This window comes from Arabidopsis thaliana, assembly GCF_000001735.4.
Source record: "Arabidopsis thaliana chromosome 1 sequence".
Classification (NCBI taxonomy): Eukaryota; Viridiplantae; Streptophyta; class Magnoliopsida; order Brassicales; family Brassicaceae; genus Arabidopsis; species Arabidopsis thaliana.
The window spans coordinates 24,561,223-24,581,131 of NC_003070.9; the positions used below are offsets into that span (position 1 = coordinate 24,561,223).

Genomic DNA, 19,909 nt, shown 5'->3' on the forward strand with positions numbered 1-19,909 from the left:
TCGCTTGAGTATCTAGAACTTAGTCGGGGTCTCGACAACCGCGTATACCACTTTAAAACTATTGTTTTAATAGTCATTCTTTTTATCGTTGATTTACTATGGTTTTCAAATTATATAAAAATCTTAGTCGTAATTCATATCTCAATCTTCTCGTGATTTTCTTTTGGAATCACTAAAACAAAATTCATAATTGTCATTATTGGTGGAAAAAAAAAGGATTCATTGCTGGATTTGGCGAAGTTTCCGATTAACCAGATTTAGAATCTCTGGTATGTGTTAAAGGTTGTGGAAGCAAACACGTGTCCTTAGCTTATTCCTATTGTTTTTTTATTCTTGGACCTTCTTTGGACTCTTTTGAAAGTTATATTGTTAGAGCAACTTCAATGGTTGGATTCAAAAATTGGGATCCAACCAAGATTTACAATTTGTATAATAGAAAAGCAAAAATTTAGACATTTTGAACTTTTTTTTTATTTTGAGCTATCCAATGGTGAGATCCAAAAGTGAGGATCCAAAATTTTCAAATTTGAAAAAATATATTACAAGCACAAAATGTTACTTGACATACACTCAAAAAAATTTATATGATTTTTTTTTATAAATTTTTTTTATGGGTTGCTTTTTTATGTTTATAACTATGGAAGTAATTGCAAAATCTGTCTCTCCAGCTAAAGACTATCCAAAATGGTTCAGCTAGTAAAATTATGATGGTACCTCCTTTTCGATAAATATATAGTATATGGGGCAAGATGCACAAAATATTATCTTGTTTAATTCTTACACGGGAGACAACAAAATCTCTTATTTCACAATAATAAATCTGGGATTTGTTCTCCATAATCCCAGCATCATTTTATTGTGGAAACAAACTCGCACTGTGGCCTGTTTTGTACCATAGGTTCTGTCCAAACGCAAATTGACGGTTCAGAACGTCAATGATTGCCCTCCGAACGTTTGTGATTGTCAATCGACAGACAGTACTGAACACTCTTAATTAGCATCCACTACGTAACCATTAATGTTGTGTCTATTGGAATGCGTACTTAGTTTTTGCCCTTCTAAGTTGGTGCGAACATTTATATATACATACAGTAATATCTTTCTGGTTTTGGGTATCAAGTCTTTGGTTCGTCGCATGGGAATAATCCATAGACGTTTGGCCAAGAGGAAAAGTTAATGTAGAAATTTCGTAGACTTGTTCCGTGTTAAAAGACAATCTTTAGAGAAATCAAGAATCAATCACCAAAGTACATAAATAATCCATGAGGAAAACTTGGAAATAAGTTTTTGGACGATATAAAAGCATATATAGTTTTTTTTTTTTGTTTTTGTATGAATTATAAAAGCATATATAGTTACTTGAAGCTTTCGTAAGCTTGGATGACAGAAGCCACCGTCCCAACCAGAGTCAAAAGCAAGAGAAGCACGGCGGCTAAAGTAGCTGTGCCGGTCCACAAGTCGCTGAAGTAAACTTTTCTGAGGGTGGCCCAACACCTCTTTCTTCGAGATTTATAGTGAGCTTTGAGATCTATGGCTATGTCATAGTATTGGGAGGTGTATCCTTCGTACACACCAACCTTTAACTTGTTCACCATGTCCACCACCAAGCTTGGCCGACCCATATTGTTCATTACCACCCCTATGTTCCAGCAACACATGCATATTTTTCATTCATATATGTTAATTAATAGTTAAATGTATTGATTTAGTGATGTTTGTACCTTTTTCGCTGAGTAGCTCGACGTCTCTGTCGGAAACTATCAGGGCATTTAAGAATTGTATGTAGTGCGAGGTAAAGGGTATTATGCCATGCTGGCACTGCTCAAATGCAATTACATTTCTTAGAATCATATCTGTCCTATCATTAGCCCAGAAACTCGGCATCGATAAGCAACCTTTCTTTAACTCCACATGCAATGAAACACCTTCAACCCTCTCTCTGTAGGAGGAGGCACAACAAATACGTTTCCATCTTATATATATACATGTGACTATGAAAATAGGGATGCAAAAAGTTTAATCATTTATATATGTTTTGTCTTTTGGCCCAGTTTCTCTTATTTATGTAAAAGTGTAAAAATCTGTTTCATTGCCAACATATGGAGGATAAGTATAAATACATATGTTCCTAGTTACATAACATAAATCAAATAACAAAATTAGCTCTACGTTTCATACATCCAAAATATTTGATCGCATCTTTTTTATTTAGTATATTCTTTTTTTGGTCATATTACATAGTATATATATAACTATATTGATCATTTATTCAAATATATATTATTTGTAGTATTAGTTTTGTAAACTCAAAATATCTGTCTGCATTCTTTAGCTCTGTAGTATTCATGTATATACTTTGCTATCTATATCATTATCTTGAATTTCCTAAATAACAGTTAGTTTAGGTTAATTATGATTCTTTTTCATCCGAGGATTATCTCTCTTTAACATAACAAAATAGAAAATGTTGCATCTTTTTCATAATATTTTGTTGAATATATTTATAATTTTTTTAAGAAACTGAAATTTTTTGTATACTCATTATAAACTTTCGTTTAATAATTTTTTTACTAATGATCGCATGGTTCACCATAATATATTATTTTATAATATGAATCTTAATAAATGTTTATGAGGGTTATGTTGTTTAATCATATTGTTTGTAAAATATATCTTCATATATTATTAGGAAACAAATTTCTTTTAGAGTTGTCTCAACTTATTATGACTTTTCGGTTGATATCTGTTTTCACTTTAAAGGTTTTTAAAATCTTTTTCCTAAGTCCCAATGTATATATGTTTCGAGTGGAGATGTACGATTCAAGTGCGGATAAGGTATGGAGCGAGTTAAATAGTAACAAAATATATACATTTATATAATGTAAATATTTTTTGTTCTATTGAAACTGCATCGTACTGTGTGGTTTCGTCACCATTCGAAGCCATATAGTATTTTTAATTGAAGTATTAATTTAGAATTCCACATGAATACTGATCTTATATTTTAAAATTTTAGTGTTTACATGACAACCCACAACTTTTTTCAACCATTAGGAATTCTAATACTAAGATTGCGATAAAATTTCAAAAATGTATTTTCTCTATAACTTTTTTTAATCAAAAATACCCTTAAAATATGAAATTTATTCAAATGTGTGTAATTTTGTAAAAATTATATACAAACTACCTTTATACGTGTGTAAAATCTAAAAAACTATGATCTATCCAAATCTAATTTCTATTGTCACACTTTTTTAAATGATGCTATTTACCTTTTATTTGTTGGTAATTTCGTAAGTTCAGAGTCAGACTTGTCTCGCGTAATCTTTATGTCAAGTTTCTCGTCTTGTTTTGAGAGATCTAAATAATCGTATGACTGAAAAGAAGAAACGTTCTTGTCAAAACTATTTCAAAGCTTCATACCAAAAATATATATACATATTTCAAAGCTAGTTTAATAACAATCTATAATCCAAAGATAAAATAAACAATTAGACACATAAAATTCATATAGATGGAGATGAAAAATGATGTTTGTTTTTTTATAATTTAACAGAGCATTTGAATGAATTAGTTGGATGAATTATCTGAATATCAAACTCATTTGGATGAACTTATTTGGACCATTTGGATGGAGATAATTCATTCAAAAATAATAAATGATAAATATACCCTTTTTTACACTCATATATTAAATAATATCAATTTTCTATAGATTTCTTATTTAATATTTTCAAATCACATATTTGCATCCAAAAAGACTCTAAAATCGTGAAATCACTGTTTATTAATTTCTGTCAAAATCATAAAATTATTTTTCCCCGCCAAAAAAGAAAAATCATTTTTCCCGCCAAAACTGTAAAATCATTTTTTCTGCCAAAACCATAAAATTATTTTTTCCGTCAAACCGTAAAATCAATTTTTCTCTAAATCATGGTTTCACGCCAAAATCGCACAATCATATTTTTCGCCAAAGCCACTAAATTGTTTTTTCGTCAACACCGCAAAAACATATTTTCCGGCAAAATCCATAAAATTATATTTCCCGCCAAAACCAAAAAATTATTTTTTTCCCCACCAAAACTGCAAAACCTTTTTTCCCGCCAAAATTATTTTTTCTTGCCAAAACAGCAAAATATGATATGTTTGGTATTGATATTTGGTAATGATGTTGGATAATTGTTAAAATGAAAGCATGAATATTTTAGCCATTTTTATTTAGATAAGTATATAGATGAAATATAAAATGATCAAGCAAACAAAAATCTATTTAAATGCATTATTTAGATGAACTACCAAAAGATTAAACAAACATCATTCAAATAGATCATCCAAATGGATAATTTAGGTGGATCATTGGATGAAAATGCCAAATGAGGAAACAATCAGGGCAAAGTCGTTTTGTTAGACCTAGGCTTTTTTTTGTTTTGTTAAATAAACCTAGGATATTTCTAAACTAAATAAATATGTGTATGACAGTGAAAAGCTCAAATAGCAAGGATTTTTAACTCCAAGCAAAAACGAACCAAAGGCTTATCAGAAACGAAGATATAGCCGTAATCGAAGATCATTTACCTTGAAATTAACTCCTGCATTTGATAGGTTTTCAGCGTTCCGCAACTCTGTGATAGACCATTTAACGCGATTCAGTGAGTACTCTCGTGGAGGAATGTAGTCAAGCGATTCTTTATAAACACACCGGTACATGTCTGTCAAATGCATGAAGTTTTTCTTCTCTTCGATCTTTAGGCCAAAACAGCGCAAGATGAAACTGTCAAGGGTGTGTGAATCCAAATACTTCGTCATACTGAAACTGAACAAGCTATCCAAAATGAAATAGGGAAGCTGATTCTCGAGCAAGAGTAAATCATTCATAACGATTGCAAAGTCTAAATTTCTGTCATCTGAATGTATTCGATCAAATCCAGAAAGTCTGATAATTAACTCCATAATGAAAATCGAATCCTGAAGGATAAGGTCTACGAATAATTCAGATGGTATCCATTCAGTTGATTCTTCATAGCAATTCCGAATATTTTTTTCTTCGGTTTGTATGGTTTTCCTCATTTCCTCAATAGTATCTTCCCCGACTCTTTTGGTGAAAGATTCGAAGTACGTCTTCTTTGTGACTTCCATCTTGATATAATCTTTTTTAAGATGCCTGGTAAAAATAAATCGACATATTAAACTTTAATTATATAAATGATCATATTCCAGTACGCCACTAAACCAAAATTAGGAACAAGTTGTGAAACTTGGTGTTTTTATCTAAAAAATAATTAACAATGAATAATATGACCGATAATTTGATATAGTTTTCAATATTTGAATTTGCTTTATTTATTTTTTGATCAAATTATTTTTATCAATGGGTTGTCGATAGGGTTTTATGTTCATATTTATTTATTTTAGTTTTATAACCAAAGGGTGATCTGGGTTTCTACCCTCCGAGTGAGTAACTGAGTATATCCGTTGAGTCGGCTACTCACTAATTTTTCTGGTGGTTTAAATTATGACACAATTTCAACTGATAAAAGGTTATTTCCCGGTTAAAAGGAAACTTAGTGCATAATGTTTTAAAGCATAATTGAGAAAACTGAGTTAAGAGTTTATCCTTGTTGCCTTAATTCAAACCAAACTTGAAAGCTTCGTGCATACTTCAAATCTCCTTTATTCCGAATTCTGCTTAACCGGTTTCAAATCAAATAGTTTTTTTTGTCAAGCAAAAGAAAGAAAAAACATTTAATTTGAAACGAATTGTGAAGGAGATTTGAAGTATGCATGAGAATCATTTTATTACTAACGTAATTTAGAATGAATGGAATCAACAGACACCGGTAACGATTTGTTATATGTATATTCCATCCATTTAAATTGAAATGAGGTTTCTAAGAGTAGGTGTGATTCGCGTTCAGGTTATTAGGCCATCTCAACATGATTGTAGTAATTAAGGATAAAACGAAAGACATGCATATTGTAGTTTCAAATATTCAACACTTGTCTCCATTAACTTCCGTTTGAAAACTTCTGAAAAAAATATTGGCGGATTCTGAAGCTAAACTTCTTCTAAACTTTGTTTTAAAAAAGAAAGACTTCAATAATTAACATTTTTAAAAAAGAATATCCAAAAAATGCGAAAAGAAGTATTATGAATACCATAATATTTAGTGACAAAGTTTTTTCTAAGAAATTTAGAAGATTTCCTATATATAAATGACACAAAAATATTTTCTAACAGTTTATAAAATATTATGGTATTTACTTTGTTACGAATTTTATGGTATTTGTTGTAAAGAAAAATATGTGATATCCTTTGGAATATTCCTTAGGAAAACAAAAACAGAAACAGAAATAACCAAAATATATAATTCGAGGAAGTCCTTTTTTTTTTTTTTGAGCAAAATTCTAGGAAGTATGTATGCTTTATAATTTAATAGATCTGGATTTTCCAGATCTCAGAAACAGCTTCTCAGATCTGAATATGCTAATTCCCCGAATTTGATCTGAATCCGAAGAAAATAGCGAAACAAAGTATTAAATAGAATATAATCTGATTGATTTCATAAACATTTGAGAACATTTTCTAACATATTTTTCATGAACATTATTAAAGATACTCCAAGTTTTTAAAATGAAGTTTATTTTTTGTGATATTTTCAGGTACTCATCAGTTTATTATATAATATACAGATTTTTTTTTTCGACATATAATATTTAGATATATCTAATACATATATTAAAAAAAATATATATATCAAAATGGATCCAACTTATCCGGATCTAGATTCCCGAAAATCTGAGTCCTAACCTGTTTTTTTTTTTTTTACTAACCTGTTTTTGAATTGGATCGGATCAAATTCAAATATTAGGTCAAATCGTAATTGAGATGATAGCTGTATTTGTTGATAAATTTTTGAGTTCTTTTACATTTTAATATTATTTTAATATATTATCAAGAAAATATAAGCATTTGCCCAAAAAAAAAAGGAAATCAAGAAAATATTGACGATATTGTACATATATTTATCGTCATATATATTCGTCTGTGTGTGTAATGTGTTTGACGTACCATGGATTGCTACTTGTTTCAGCGCCGTCCTTAGCAGTTGATTTGAGAGAACGATGAAGTGGGCCAATGACGACCACCTTGGGTGTATAGGCTTCAGGTTTCACTACTCGCATCCGATTTGGTACTCTATAAATGCAGGGTTCCTGAACTTTTTCATCCAAATCTATATGAACTTCCATCTTGGATTAGTCCAAGGACTTTTTTCTGTTTTGCACAAACAAATAAAAAGTTGAAGACTCGAGTATAATATATTCTTAGATCTATTTCTAAACCGAGATGGGTTCTATTTGAAAATTGGTTTCAATTATTATCTTTGTTCACATCATGCATGCTTATAGATAAATATATATATATATATAAATATATATATATATATATATATATATAAATATATATATATATATATATATATATATATATATATATATATCAATTAAAGACATAACTATAAGGAAGAAAGCTTACTGGTAATATGGATGAGCTATGGGAAGAAGATCCGTCTCTTTTAAACCCTTTAACGATTTTTCTTGTTTAGAAAATTTGACAGAGAGGGGGTATTTCAGTATTATGAAAATTTGTTCGAAGTAGATGATCATATATAAGTCAATGAATAACATGGTACAACTTGTAGTTATAAAAAGAGAGATTTCTTTAAAAGCAGGAAGATGTGTCTTTTAGTATTGATAAAAATTTTTGACAGAGAGCGAACCTATAAGTCAATGAATAAAAATATAAAAATAGTACAACTTGTAGTTATAAAAATATATAATACGGAATACTTAATAATTCGTATGGGCCTCAAATTTTTAATGGTCCCACTCTGTTAATAACAATGATCTCCAAGTATTAATACAGTAAAACATCTAGAACTCGCAATAATTTTTGTTAGAATTCGTCTATAATATTTTTACTTCATTAAAATTTGTTGGTGTTGTCTTCTACACACGATACTTGCTTTCTCACTTGTACTTAATTGTAGAAAATTAATATTTACAACAAAAAAAAACTTATTTTAATTAGAAATTTTATTTTAAACTAAGAAATTAGACAAATTTTTCTACAAATTAATAAAATATATAAATCCAGATTTTATTAATTTATAAAAGTTTTTCTGGTTTTTTTTATTAAAACATGAAAATAGTACAACTCATCCTAATTGTTACTTTATGAAAATAGAATAAGTCATTGTTGCCATATTTCGCCATGATAATACAAGCCTAGATTAGCTTGGTAAACCTCGACTTAATTTTATGATAAATACAGTTTTGGCAAAAAAAAGAAAGAATAAACTGCAGAAATATTATTTTTAGTTTTTTACTCGGTAATACATCAACTGAACAGAGGTAAATATTGAATAAAAAAATATAAAGTTGTGCTAAAGAGGTTATCCAACAAGGTAATCATACCCTTTGTGTTGCGAAAGGAAATGAGAATGTGAACACGACTTTAATGACAATTAATGATGACCATTTTCAATAATTTTCTTCATGAGCTAATTAGATAATGAAGTAGTTTTAAGAAAAAAAAAAAAGTAAATGAAGTAGTTGGAACGTAGCTTCCTTACATTAACTCTTCTGGACTTTTAATTATATATATATATATATATATATATATTTATATATGGATTCGTGCTCGCAGGCTCACAGCATCAAGTTAATACTTAATACCGTTGACTAGTTAGAAGAAGAAAAACACCCATCGTGCGTTTTTTTGTGTGTGGCCAGGTCATACTACTATTGCTAAAACATTAGTAATCGATAAATAAGACTATTTACTTAACTAATAATAATACTATAATAGATAACCAACCAAAATTATACTTTCATGTTTCTCAATACCCAAGCTTTCAGGCCAGGGTTTAAATTTCGAGCTGAAAAGCTTTTGTTTCAAACAAAGGATTTCGATTTCGTGTCATTGTTTAGATATCGTGTTGAGATTCACTTCGGGTTTATCTTTCGGGTTGGGCATTAGTTACGAAGTTGGCTTAATTTAATTTTAAATTTAAAACGCGTTTTAGACTAGATTTAACAAAAACCTCAAAATCTAAACACCAAGCGGTTGCCGATCGATTTTAAAATATTGTAGTTCTGGATTGGAAAAGTATGTTTTTTTTGTGTAGTTCCTTAAAGAAGTCTAAGTTTTATGTGGTTGGAACTAGAACCAATATGAAAAACATACGGAGTACTCATCTTTGTTGTTCGGATTTTATTAAGACCAATATGACCAAAAACAGTCACTGTGGTGCCATTTTTTAGTAGATTAATGGTCCTTTTCAAATGCTTGAAGTTTGTTAACATTGGAGTCTGCTATTAATGGTCAATTTTGGGAATTGATACCTCAGGTTTAGTGAACTCAAGAATAAGGAAAAATAGTATACTACGGTTTCTTTGAACCGTAGCTTCACCATCGGTTTCTCTAACTGTCGCCTTAACCAAAATGAGACTTTGACTACAACATATAGTCCCAAACAATAATCAAAGATAATTCTCTCTTTTTTCTTTTTTTCAAGATAATTCTCTTCGTGAAAACTCTCTGATGCTTTGTTCAAAAAAGTAGACAACAAGGCTAGAGGACCAAGAATGTTTTGGTACCATGACAAAAAACCACAAAATTAAGCAACATCTAACTTTCTATAGTAATAATAATATATAAGCATAACATTTCTTTACAAACACATTTTAAAATAATCATACATAAATGAAAAAAAAAAAATCAGTCATATCAAATCTGTTGAGAAATTGAGTAGTGGGAGGGTAATTAAAAAATAATAATCACTGCTTATTCACATTTTATGGAGAAGAGAAGAACCAAATCAAATGGTTCCAAGCATGAGTAAGAAACCATAGGAAATGCAAACCATGTATCCAAAGAAGAACAAGATTTGCATTTACCCCGATTAGTCGTTCCACGCATACCCGTAGTACAAGCAAAAAGCGCACATTAGCAATCCAGTTGATCCACCACAGACGAGCAATCTCCACCACCATATGGTCTTCAGATGATAGTTGGAAAATATGTAAATGCAACTGTGAAATTGACCAGAAGGATGAAGATGATGAAGAGAATGCTACAGGTTGTATATAATTTGTACTTAAATCTTTGATCACCCTCCATTTCGTAACAATTAAAAAAAAACAAAAAAAATCCTAAAATCTTGTTCATATTGAATAAGAGATGAGAAGAAACAAATTAATGTTGCTAAAAGAAAACAAAGGACATATAAACTAGACTTTGTCAATTGAAACTAACCAACTCTCGCTTTCTCCTTTTGCCACCTCCTCTTGATTGATTCGTTTACCATGTAGATCATATCAATGCCTTTTATAATCGCTCTGTTCTTTCGTTTTGCCTCCTTTATGTTGCTTGATTTGCACTACACTTGGAACATAAGGGCACACAAGTGGCCAACAGTTTTTGTCTGCCGGTTTTCCAAGCCCCAATTTCCACAAGCATCTAGCCTCTCCATTAATGATGTCAATACTGTCGTGCGTTAGGTCGCCTTTAGTGTCTCTTTCTTTATTAGAAACCACAACAATTTTATTTTCCTCGTCAATGAAGAAAGTCTTTAATGAAAGAATTTCGTGAAGGTATGGTGTATCCATTGTGAAGAATTTGCTCCACGTCGCATTGTTGACATCAATCTTAGTCGTAATCCATAGCTCAAGCTTATATGCTCGGCAATTCTGAAATAAAGCAGTGATTTTATCTTCTCTAACCGAAGATAGTGACGCAAACTGTGCACCCCAAGCACTAAATGGCAGAGGTAGAAGCGGTCCAAATCTCTCTCTTGTAAAATCAAAACAGATTATATGATCAATGGATCCGTATGCGTGCCGTTCTTTAGCGCCCCAGTAAGTGTTTCCCTTGAGAGAAAGGCCACGTTCAGACATTATAAACCAGTGTGGAGACACATCAAGAGTAGTCCATACATCAGAATCAAAATCATAGATTTCATACTGGAGAGGTATGTTTTCGCTGAAAATGTTGAAATTATCTGTAACCCTCAAGATTTTGGGGCTACGACAAGATCTGTTTTCACTATTATTTCCGTATCCGAGAGCGTACTTCTTCCATCCACTAACGCAGCAAATCAATCTTGTTTGGATCCACCTTGTTTGCCCCAAATACGGATTCCAAACCACAATCTTAGTATCATCATCTTTCAAGATGCATAACAATAAACCCTCACAACAAAAGACTTGAGATATCTTGACCTGTTCTGAATCGTCTAGGCAAGTAAGTTTACCTAGAGTCTCTATGGATGGAATTTCATTGACTGCAATGCCCATTAAATAAACATTGTAATCCATCATCACTATCATCCGAGTCTGCCTTAGTTCCCTTGTTGCTGCTTCTTCTTTGCCAATGTGCATCTTCGTAAAGCTCTGGCTTTTGAACATACCGTTCCACCTTTTGCAAGTTAATCGCACTGCTCTCATATATTTCCGAGGAACTCTAGAGATAATTTCCTCTAACAAATCCGTTGGAAGATTTGACATCGTCGTCGTCGTCATCTTCATAAGTTGAAACAAGGAACAATCACCACCAGATCCAACATTGACTACAATCACCTTGAGGTTATCAAGTAACAGAGCAAATCCCCTTGACCTAACACCAAGACCCTTGTCTTTGACTTCAAGCTCAAGTCCCAAAAGTTGTATGTATTCTCCTGACCCATCTTCTACAAACTTAACATGCTTGTTCTCAGAGCATGCCGTAATCATAAATGGGTCATCCCCTGCAACCAATCAAACCATTGCGTCAATACAATTAAACGTTTTGATCAGATTTCAGAAGTATACACAAACTCATCATAGAGATCAAAAACATATCAATTCATAGTTACCACTTAAGCAAATGATCTCATCAACACCATTTGATTTGAGCTCCTCTGCTTTCTCAATGAATCCATTCACATGGTTCATGCTAACCTCATAACAAGAAAACACAATTCTCAAATCCAAAACCCACATCTTATAAAAATAATTTTAAGGATAAATCAGAAAACGTTTTGAAACTTTGTACCTGCATGTAGGAGGGAAAGCACCGGGGACACCAAAGAGTATGACTTTCTTACCGGCGGCGAGAGAGTGAACGGAGACAGTCTGAAGTTGATCATCGTCATCGAAGAAAGAGATACTTCCGTCAGGTACAAAATCTCCGACATCAATTGGAGCCATGAGGCTGAGAAGCAAAGAGATTTGAAGAGTTTTGGACTTTGAGGGAAAATGAAATTAGCCAATTAGGGCTTGAGAGTATTTTCTATGAATATATTATTATGTAAAAATATAAAATCTCTGTATATATATATATATATATATATATATATATATAAAAGATAAAATCTTTCAAGAAATAAAATCAATTTGATTTTAGTCTTCTTTAGAAAACCTTATTAATTTTGTAGTAATTTTAATGAAATTTTCTAAAATATTTGATGGTAATTTAATTATTTTTGGGAGGGGTGGAGAATTTAAATATGCTGTTTTTGAAATATATTTAATAAATTGTAAAAAAGAAATATGCTGTTTTTGAAATATATTTTATATATTCATCAAATTTGATAATACACTTCATCTTATTGTTGGCTTGCAACAGATGACAACTAATTAAACAAAGAACAGATAAGCTTCTTTTTTTATAAATTTAAAGAAAAGAAATTTTCAATTAATGGTAGTATATATTTGTAATTGAAAGTTTCTTTTAATTTTAGTTGTCATTTAAATGTATCTAGGATTTATGATTTATGATTTATGTTTTTTTAAAACTAAGAATATTTTAATACCTTTTTTTTTTTTTTTGGCAACTAATTAGTAGAAGATTAAACTCTAAAAAAAATTCTAACAGAAAAATTAAAACTTACGAATCATTATCTATCTATATAAGAATTAAAAAAAGAGTTTAACAAATCGTGCGTTTGGATAATCAGAAGAATCATTATCTATCTATATAAGAATCATTATCTATCTATATATAAAGCAGTTATATACTTTTCTTTCTTCAACCGTTTTATAGACTCTATTGATCTCCCGGAACTTTCTGTTACCTTCCCATGGATAATCAGAAGTCGCCGAAGCAACCAACCTCCCAAGACTTCACCAAATCCGCCTTCAAGCTTCTTGCAAATCCTCACATTGAACCGACGGTGGAATTCATCGCCGCCCTCACAAAGCCACCGGAGAATCCAGAAGATAAAGACATCAAGTTCTTTTGTTTCTGCGTCGCCAATTACCCGGGATGCTTCTCCCTCAAGCTCATGCGTGTCTACTCCTCGAAAGAGCCACGCGTCCCATACGAGATCAGAGAGGGTGCGATGAGATGTCTCCACGTTATCTTCATCATAGAAGAAGCCTCCTTGAATTTAGCAGTGGTTCACATACTCTCGCCTATACTCATATCATGCCTTGAAGAACAAGTTGTCTCGGACACCAGTTTAAAGATTCTTTCAATGCTCGTGAACCGTGTCGCTTTCGAGATATTCACCATTCAGGAAGAAACGTGGTATGACCTGCGTGAGTTTATCTCGTCTAAAGCGGAATCAGAGTTTGTGAAAGTGGTTTCCGTGTTCAAGAGCTTGTCGATGCCTTTGGATGGAGAGGAGTTTTTGATTCCTCTCATGGAGAATCTTCTTCCAGCGATCTTGAAACGTTTAGGTGACAACGAGGAAGATAGTTCGGGCCAGTGGGGTTTAGCGTTTGTGGGTGGTTTCTGTGCGGCTGTTCACTTGTTGGAGACGACACGTGTTGATTTGGTGGAGAATCTTGCGAATGAGATGTTGAAATCGGTGAAGAGAGGAATGGAATTAGGGTTTCTTGGGAAAGCTCTTAGGGATGTTGAAATCGCTGTAGTGGAACAATTATGGTGGTATTGTACTACAGAGTTCAGATTCGTTTTGGGTTTGATTCAAAGGGTTGAGGCGATTGTCACTGAGGAGACAACAAAGAATGTGTTGCAGAGGATTAAGATAGTTGTGAAGAAGAAGATGCTTGAATATGCTTAAGAGATTGATAATGGTGACGAAGATTGTCAGCGGGAATGTTTTGGTTTTGGTTTTGATTTTGATTTGTGTAGTTTGGGTGTTTACATTCTGGATGCTTCCTGCACAAGTAAACAAATTCTTAAGGGCGGACGAAAACACAAACCCTTCATCGTAAGTCGTCGATGTGATGTACCGTACGTCATTCAGTGTTTCACTCCTCTAGGCTTTTACATCTTTTAACTTTTCGGTTTTAGGCAGTAACATTTAGAGTTAGAATCTACAAAGATTAATCAAACACACAATAAACTTTATAGAATTATAATGAGTAGAACAAAAGAAATAGTTATATGAACTCGTTTTAATTTGCATAATTAAATTATTTTTTTTAAATAATGTTAAATTAGATTTAAAGAAAAACTAACGTTTTTACAAATAGTGTTATGTGTTTGATACAAACAAATTGAAAAACATAAATTTTTTGAGATTTCTTGTGATTAAACTTGATTTTGGAGCCAACCATGATAGCTAGCGTCGTATCGTCGATCCTGATTTCGTATTTGCTTATCAATTCACTGCTTATGACGCATTCCGTTTCTTTCCCTCCAAACAGTATAAACTGTGGCTTGAAATAAATATTTCATGGAGAACCTCTCAACATGATCGCTTCGCGAGGCTGAGACTGTATTGATGAGCTGAGATCAATCGCTTGTATACCCCCGGTTAAACAATCCTATAGCAAGCGTATCCTAGATTACCGAAGTAAAAGTGCAAGAGAAGAAGAAATGTCTCTAATTTCAATGCATAATTAAATTAAATAGAATTAAACAGAAAAAAGTTTAGGAAAATTATTAGGGAATTCATATTTAATTATTTAATTAAAAATTAAATATAATTAAATCTTAATGCTTCCCATAAAGATTTAAACTTGTAAATTAATTATGGGAAGCATTAAGATTTCTTCTTCGATTTGAATTACTCATATCTAATTATCCTGCTCTCGCACTTAATAATTAACTATGAAATATATTACCTAAGAAATTATCGCTTTTTTCAAGAAATTCACAAGCCTTAAAATTCTAATTCTATCAATTCACAAAGCACAATAACATCAAATTGTTTGTTGACTAAGGAAACTTTGCCCATATATTGATAGATCCACCTATTCAACCCCACTTTTGATGAATTTGATTACAGAGTAGTAGTCAAATTGGCCTAATTCAACTAAAGCATGAAGAACAATCAAAGATAGAGAATTATTAGAACAATCTCATAAATAATATAACATGTAAATTAAATAAACATAAGTTATGCCTTTGTGGCTACAAATCATAAGGTATTTCTATTCATCGAGTCGGGCCCTAAAACTTTAGAAAAACAATTTTTATAAACGCCAAACCGATCGGTTCAAACGCAAACCGATCGGTTTCATACTTTGGTACCAACCGGTACAAATATCTAACAGGTGGGTATTGATCTTCAATCATTTATTATCTTGATGCATTCTTCTCCACTTCTACTCTTAAATTCCTTTTTTACTCCAACAGGTCCAAAAATCTGTAAAGAATCAAACCATCGTAAAAAGTAATTAGTTCTCGACAAAAAAAACTCAAGACACGGTACTAAAAATGACTCTTAAAATCTGTTAATACTAAGGCGTATAATGTTTGTTTTTCTTCCGCATGAGGAGGAGAAGACCTGAGAAAAAAGAGTGAAGATTGTACCGATGTCGTGAGAGATGCCAGCGAAGAGGATGAAAAATATCACTTTTTCTCCATTGTAAAAGAATGAGAAAAAGTTATTTGAAAAAACGTGAGAAGTTTTTCTTTTAAGATTTGTAACAATCTTAACATTGAAAGTTATCAATCAATAACCATGCAAAATATTAGGTAGCATTAATGATAATGAGATACTCCCTCCGTCTAAGATGAATTTTTTAGAAATTTCACATTTTTTAAGAAATATTGTATAAAGACAATTTTAACCTCTTAATATACTTTAAAAATAATAATAAATATTTATCTAATTATTTAGTAAAGGTAAAACGGGAAAACAATTTTAAAATTTGCTTGGAAATATAAAACTTCTATCTTTGTAGGACAAATATTTTTCCTAGAAAATTTATCTTTATGGGACAGAGGGAGTATTTATCTTTATTAATGATACAAGATTACCAACGTACGTCTTGATGAACAAAGTCTTATTATATAAAAATATTACATATCGTATAAAATACCCAGGACCGATATATGTGTTATAAATTTGACGGTGAATATGGATTCAGTATCATTTTGTAGTGGACCAAAAAATGGAAGCCAAATTTGGATCTCAAATTTCTCTTCATTTTCGTACCAATTCATTTCCTTTAAGGAAACTCTATGGCTTTCCCCTTACCACATTTTCCGGTACGTCTTTAAATCATCTTCGTTTAAAGGCCACTAATACTTTAAAGGGTGATGATCAAGAGAGTATTCGCAAGTTCAAGAAGTTACCAACTTCCGAATGGACTCACTACTTCCACTCGTTTGTCGTCGATGTCTCGGTGAGTCCATATATATATTTGGTGTTTGTAGATGTATAGAAGCTTAAGTGTGTTTACATATCTTACTTTGAATTTAGGAAATGGATGCGCTTAGGAATGAGATCGATGCACTAAAGCCGAAAGTGAAAAACACAATCATGTCTTCCCAAGGCATTGACTCGACAAAGAAGAGAATCCTTATGATATATATGTTGGTGAGCCTTGGCCTTGCACATCATTTTGAGGAAGAGATCTATGAGACTCTAAGAGATGGTTTCGGAAAGATAGAGGAGATGATGGAGGATGAAGATGATTTGTGCACAGTTTCCATCATCTTCTGGGCTTTTAGGAGATACGGTCACTACATATCTTCCGGTAAAGGATCTCTAGCTAGCAACAAGTTTTTTTTTTTCTTTCTTATCTCTCGAATTTCTTTGTATAATAAATTGATCCATTCTAATCAATAGATGTATTCAGAAGATTCAAAGGGAGCAATGGAAACTTCAAAGAATCCCTTACCGGATATGCCAAAGGTATGTTGAGCTTGTATGAAGCTGCGCATTTGGGGACAACGAAAGACTATATTTTACAAGAAGCATTAAGCTTTACATCGAGCCACTTGGAGTCATTAGCGGCATGTGGGACGTGCCCGCCTCATCTCTCAGTGCACATACAAAATGTTCTCAGTGTACCTCAGCATTGGAACATGGAGATATTAGTCCCAGTGGAATACATCCCATTCTATGAACAGGAAAAAGACCATGACGAGATTTTGCTGAAGTTTGCTAAGCTCAGTTTCAAGTTACTACAGCTCCAATACATTCAAGATCTCAAAATCGTTACAAAGTATTTAATCTCTTTATTTACTAGTTTCTCTATGGCTTAACTTCCAATCATTTAATGAAAATTATATTTAACTACATATCAATATCTTTGGTTGCTAGATGGTACAAGGAGCTAGAGTTTGCATCTAAGTTGCCACCTTATTTTAGAGACAATATTGTCGTAAATTATTTCTATGTGCTAGCAGTGATATATACACCTCAACACTCATATGAGAGGATTATGTTGACTCAGTACTTCACTTGTTTAGCGATTCTAGATGACACATTCGACAGATACGCGTCTCTTCCTGAGGCTATAAGCCTTGCCAACAGCTTGGAAAGGTAGCTAAGTTTTAAATAAATAACGATAGTGCATGCATGATAGTAGTGGTGGTCATGATGAAAATGATGATGATGTATAGGTGGGCTCCTAATGATGCCATGGATAAACAACCAGATTATTTAAAAATCGTGTTGAATTTTATATTGAAAACTTTCGAAGTGTTTCAAAAAGAACTTGAGCCAGAAGGAAGATCTTACACTGTGAAAGCCACTATAGAAGAGGTAACCAATCAAACTCTTCTCTGTAATTATGATTAATCAATTGAACTCGTTGGACTAATATTTTGTAGAAGAGCTTATCAAAAGTATATATTTTTTGTAAAGAAGAAACTTATGGTATAGAAAAACGATTTTGAAAAATAAAAAGTTTGTACACGTAATATGGTTCTATACTTTTGAGTATGCAGTTTAAGACAGTTACCAAAGGCAACTTTGATCTTGCCAAATGGGCACACGCTGTCCATGTGCCTAGCTTTGAGGAGTACATGGAAGTTGGTGAGGAGGAGATCTCAGTGTGTTCGACTTTGGCAGGTATATTCATGTGTATGGAACAGAAGGCTACAAAAGAAGATTATGAATGGCTAAAGTCCAGACCTAAATTCATCCAAACTTTATGTGCCAGATGTCGTCTTAAGAATGATATAACTGGTTTTGAGGTACAACTATTAAATCATTTCTTCACATCTGGGGTATGTTTCTACTTTCTTGTTCTATCTAACGTACATATTTATTATACATTTATTGGCTAGGATGACATGAGTAGAGGATATGTCACGAATGCAGTAAATTGTTATATGAAGCAATATGGAGTTACTAAACAAGAAGCTTTTGGGGAGCTTAACAAAATCATCGTAGAGGCTGATAAGATATTAAATGAAGAGTTCCTGACAACGGTGGGTGTGCGACATTGCGTTCTTAAAGCAACCTTTGATCTTGCACGTATGATCTTCATCACCTACAATGGATATGAAGGATTTACCTATCCCCAAGGAAAGATCAAGGAGTATATGACTTCTCTGTTTGTCGATCGTATCGGTCTTTGAAGACTTTGAAATATGTTGTAGAGTGTTTAATTCACCACTATGACATTTTTCTCTTGTTTACTCTTACCAGATCATGTGTTTGGTTTCTACTGTCTAGAATTAGATTGTATAATGCTTTTTTAAAAGTAATGAAAAACTTGATGTGTATGTTATTATAATGTTGGTTGATCATGATGTTTTTGATTAAGTGAATTCAGGGGTGTCCAATGAAAATGGATACACTAAATTATAACATTTTAATACATTATCATACTACAATAATCATCTAAGGTTAGTGACAAAACTCTATATATGCTCTTTTGTTTTAAGATTATTTGCACTCAAAGCTTCAAATAAATTATATTTCAAGAACAAAGGAACAATTTAGTTGCAATGTTTGTGCTTACCTCACTTGACGTGTGAAATTAATTGTTTTTATATCTATGCTTAATTCTTTAGAGAAGGACACTGTCTTTTTTTGTGGAGTGATGTATAGACCTGAAGGAGTAATAGTAAGTTCATGACCAAAACTTTATTACCACTTGTCTTAATCTTAATTCAAGATGAACATATGATTGACCTTGAATCTTTGATCGAATTTGGTCAGTAGTGTTACTACTAGGGTAATGATGAAAGAACCGCACAAAAAGGCGGCCGAGAATACCGTGAATATTTGACGACATACCTCTTCTGCTTGAGACCGCATGTGCTTGCTAGATATGACAAGTTTCTTTCTCAATCTCATTAACATTTTTAGACTTAAACAAATTTTCCTTGATTAATTAAGGACACTCATGAAATTTTTGGCTCCATACTTCTTGCACTATGTTATTCACATCTTCTCTCATTTTGCTTACAAATATCAAAATATCGCCATAGGTACATAAAAACAAAGACATGGCAACAATTTAAAGCAAAAGACTTAGTAACTTAAGACTAGCTAAAAACCAATGCATGAAACCAAACTAGAGAAACGACTCTAAATTACGATTAAAAGCATAATACGTACAACTGATGCAGGTGATAAACTTCATTATGATAGTGGTGAAGAAGATGGGGAGAACTGAGTTTTCGATTAAACAAAAATTATTCAAATTATCAAACAATTTTGAAACTTGGTGTGGTTAGAGATCTTACAGTTTCAATGTTTTTGAT

General features: G+C 32.1%; 4 protein-coding genes, 1 long non-coding RNA gene and 1 pseudogene across 8 annotated transcripts; 2 read left to right on the forward strand and 4 right to left on the reverse strand.

Annotated features, from left to right (window-relative positions):
• Positions 1-1,175: 1,175 nt before the first annotated feature.
• Positions 1,176-7,744, reverse strand: AT1G65985 (transmembrane protein, putative (DUF247)). 2 transcript variants are annotated; one of them, NM_001334231.1, is made up of 6 exons: positions 7,535-7,744; positions 7,070-7,273; positions 4,576-5,161; positions 3,273-3,376; positions 1,722-1,939; positions 1,176-1,639 (listed from the first exon to the last, which is right to left on the reverse strand). In NM_001334231.1, the coding sequence occupies exons 2-6, from the start codon at positions 7,246-7,248 to the stop codon at positions 1,356-1,358; spliced, it is 1,371 nt and encodes a 456-aa protein (NP_001322075.1). In that variant the 5' UTR covers positions 7,249-7,273; positions 7,535-7,744; the 3' UTR covers positions 1,176-1,355. The 2 variants fall into 2 exon arrangements, with proteins under 2 accessions (NP_001322075.1, NP_683470.1); NM_148629.3 differs by lacking the exon at positions 7,535-7,744 and having other exon boundaries at positions 1,206-1,639; positions 7,070-7,397.
• Positions 7,745-10,380: 2,636 nt separating this feature from the next.
• AT1G65990 (type 2 peroxiredoxin-related / thiol specific antioxidant / mal allergen family protein) lies at positions 10,381-12,249 on the reverse strand (the record flags this gene model as incomplete). The annotated part of the gene is made up of 3 exons (NM_105271.1): positions 10,381-11,807; positions 11,916-11,995; positions 12,095-12,249. The coding sequence occupies 3 exons, from the start codon at positions 12,247-12,249 to the stop codon at positions 10,381-10,383; spliced, it is 1,662 nt and encodes a 553-aa protein (NP_176774.1).
• An 872-nt stretch (positions 12,250-13,121) lies between these two features.
• On the forward strand, positions 13,122-14,216 carry AT1G66000 (hypothetical protein (DUF577); the record flags this gene model as incomplete). The annotated part of the gene is made up of 1 exon (NM_105272.2): positions 13,122-14,216. One exon carries the CDS (start codon positions 13,122-13,124, stop codon positions 14,067-14,069), a length of 948 nt encoding a protein of 315 aa, NP_176775.1. The 3' UTR covers positions 14,070-14,216.
• Positions 14,217-14,475: 259 nt separating this feature from the next.
• Positions 14,476-14,833, reverse strand: AT1G66010 (annotated as a pseudogene). Its single transcript has one exon.
• A 706-nt stretch (positions 14,834-15,539) lies between these two features.
• On the reverse strand, positions 15,540-15,783 carry AT1G08807. The gene has a single exon (NR_139502.1). It is a non-coding gene; the product is annotated as an other RNA (long non-coding RNA).
• Positions 15,784-16,321: 538 nt separating this feature from the next.
• On the forward strand, positions 16,322-18,963 carry AT1G66020 (Terpenoid cyclases/Protein prenyltransferases superfamily protein). Of its 2 annotated transcripts, NM_105273.3 has the most exons (7): positions 16,322-16,587; positions 16,665-16,941; positions 17,034-17,412; positions 17,511-17,732; positions 17,813-17,954; positions 18,140-18,388; positions 18,482-18,963. In NM_105273.3, the coding sequence occupies exons 1-7, from the start codon at positions 16,354-16,356 to the stop codon at positions 18,773-18,775; spliced, it is 1,797 nt and encodes a 598-aa protein (NP_176776.1). In that variant the 5' UTR covers positions 16,322-16,353; the 3' UTR covers positions 18,776-18,963. The 2 variants fall into 2 exon arrangements, with proteins under 2 accessions (NP_176776.1, NP_001321005.1); NM_001334232.1 differs by having other exon boundaries at positions 17,813-18,388.
• The last annotated feature ends 946 nt before the right edge of the window (positions 18,964-19,909 follow it).